Below are 1409 nucleotides of genomic sequence, written 5' to 3' on the forward strand. Positions count from 1 at the left end.
TCATTTTAGTAAAGTACTATCCTGAACAAACTGTATTTTATAATGAAAATAAAAGGAAAGAAACCTAAGGACTCTACACCTATATTTGGCTTACAGTGTTTGAGTTTGGGGAGGGCCTGTATAATGGAGGCAGAATTCAAATATGAATTTATGCCAATCAAATGTCAAATTTTCACTATAGCTTTCCTAAAAACGTGTTTTCCCCCAATATCTATTAATCACAAAGAAACAAGCTGTGAAGATACAGTTCAGAAAATAAAAACATAGAAACTAATGACATTATTATGACCAAGACATTTGGTAAACAGTGAATTATGAATTTGGGATTATGGGGAAAAGGCTTTTAAACAACCCTCCGGACTTTGAAGAATCTCTTCAGGTAGTAGATCTGTCCCAATGTCATGGCAACTAGAGCAAGAGCTTCAGAGAAGGCCCAAAGGACCACTCTGCTGTTTGTGTTGCCATTGACTGCTCTGTGTATTCTCTCTCGAACTTCCGTGTATTCCTCTCCTTGATTCATAGCTGTCATCGCCACTGCGAGCTCATTAATCATTTCTTCTAGCTTGTTCTGGTGAGCTTCTGTTTCCATGTCTTGTCCTTTGGGGACTTCCCCAATATCAATGGTGAACATCACTATCTTTGGAGTCATGGTATACATCCTATTGCTAAAACAAAACTTATATGTTCCATCCATGTGAGCAGCAAATGTGTATTTCCCACTGGACTCCCGGTCTCCTTTACAAATTCCTTTATTATCAGGTCCTGTAATCTCCATGTTGATGTCCAGGAAGCCGTCCCCGGCCACCTCGAAGATGAGGCCCATCTTGGTGCCCAAGGTGACCCACTTGAAGCACTCCTCTGCATGCGCGTCAATGCTGATGAAGTAGCCCGAGGCTGTGGCCAGGAGGGCGGCCAGGAGCACCAGCAGCTCAGCGAGCGTCACCATGGTGGGGCTGGGGCCGAAGCCAGGACCGGGACTGCGGCCTCCAGAGCGGCCGTTGTCGTTGCCGCCACCGCTGCCTTCTCTCTCTGCTTTTTAATATGCTGTCTAGGTTGATCATAACTTTTCTGCCAAGCAGTAAGCGTCTTTTAATTTCGTGGCTGCAATCACCATCTGCAGTGATTTTGGAGCATCAAAAAATAAAGTCAGCCACTGTTTCCACTGTTTCTTCATCTATTTGCCATGAAGTGATGGGCCTGGATGCCATGATCTCAGTTTTCTGAATGTTGAGCTTTAAGCCAACTTTTTCACTCTCCTCTTTCACTTTCATCACAAGGTTCTTTAGTTCTTCTTCACTTTCTGCCATAAGGGTGGTGTCATCTGCTTATCTGTGGTTATTGGTATTTCTCCCAGCAATCTGGATTCCAGCTTGTGCTTCATCCAGCCCAGCGTTTCTCATGATGTACTC

General features: G+C 44.1%; 1 protein-coding gene across 1 annotated transcript; it reads right to left on the reverse strand.

Annotated features, from left to right (window-relative positions):
• Positions 1-298: 298 nt before the first annotated feature.
• LOC102415874 (transmembrane emp24 domain-containing protein 2-like) lies at positions 299-1127 on the reverse strand. Its single transcript, XM_045166012.1, has one exon. It carries the CDS (start codon positions 944-946, stop codon positions 344-346), a length of 603 nt encoding a protein of 200 aa, XP_045021947.1. The 5' UTR covers positions 947-1127; the 3' UTR covers positions 299-343.
• Between the last annotated feature and the right edge of the window lie 282 nt (positions 1128-1409).

Source organism: Bubalus bubalis, chromosome 1 (assembly GCF_019923935.1).
Source record: "Bubalus bubalis isolate 160015118507 breed Murrah chromosome 1, NDDB_SH_1, whole genome shotgun sequence".
In the NCBI taxonomy this organism is placed as follows: Eukaryota; Metazoa; Chordata; class Mammalia; order Artiodactyla; family Bovidae; genus Bubalus; species Bubalus bubalis.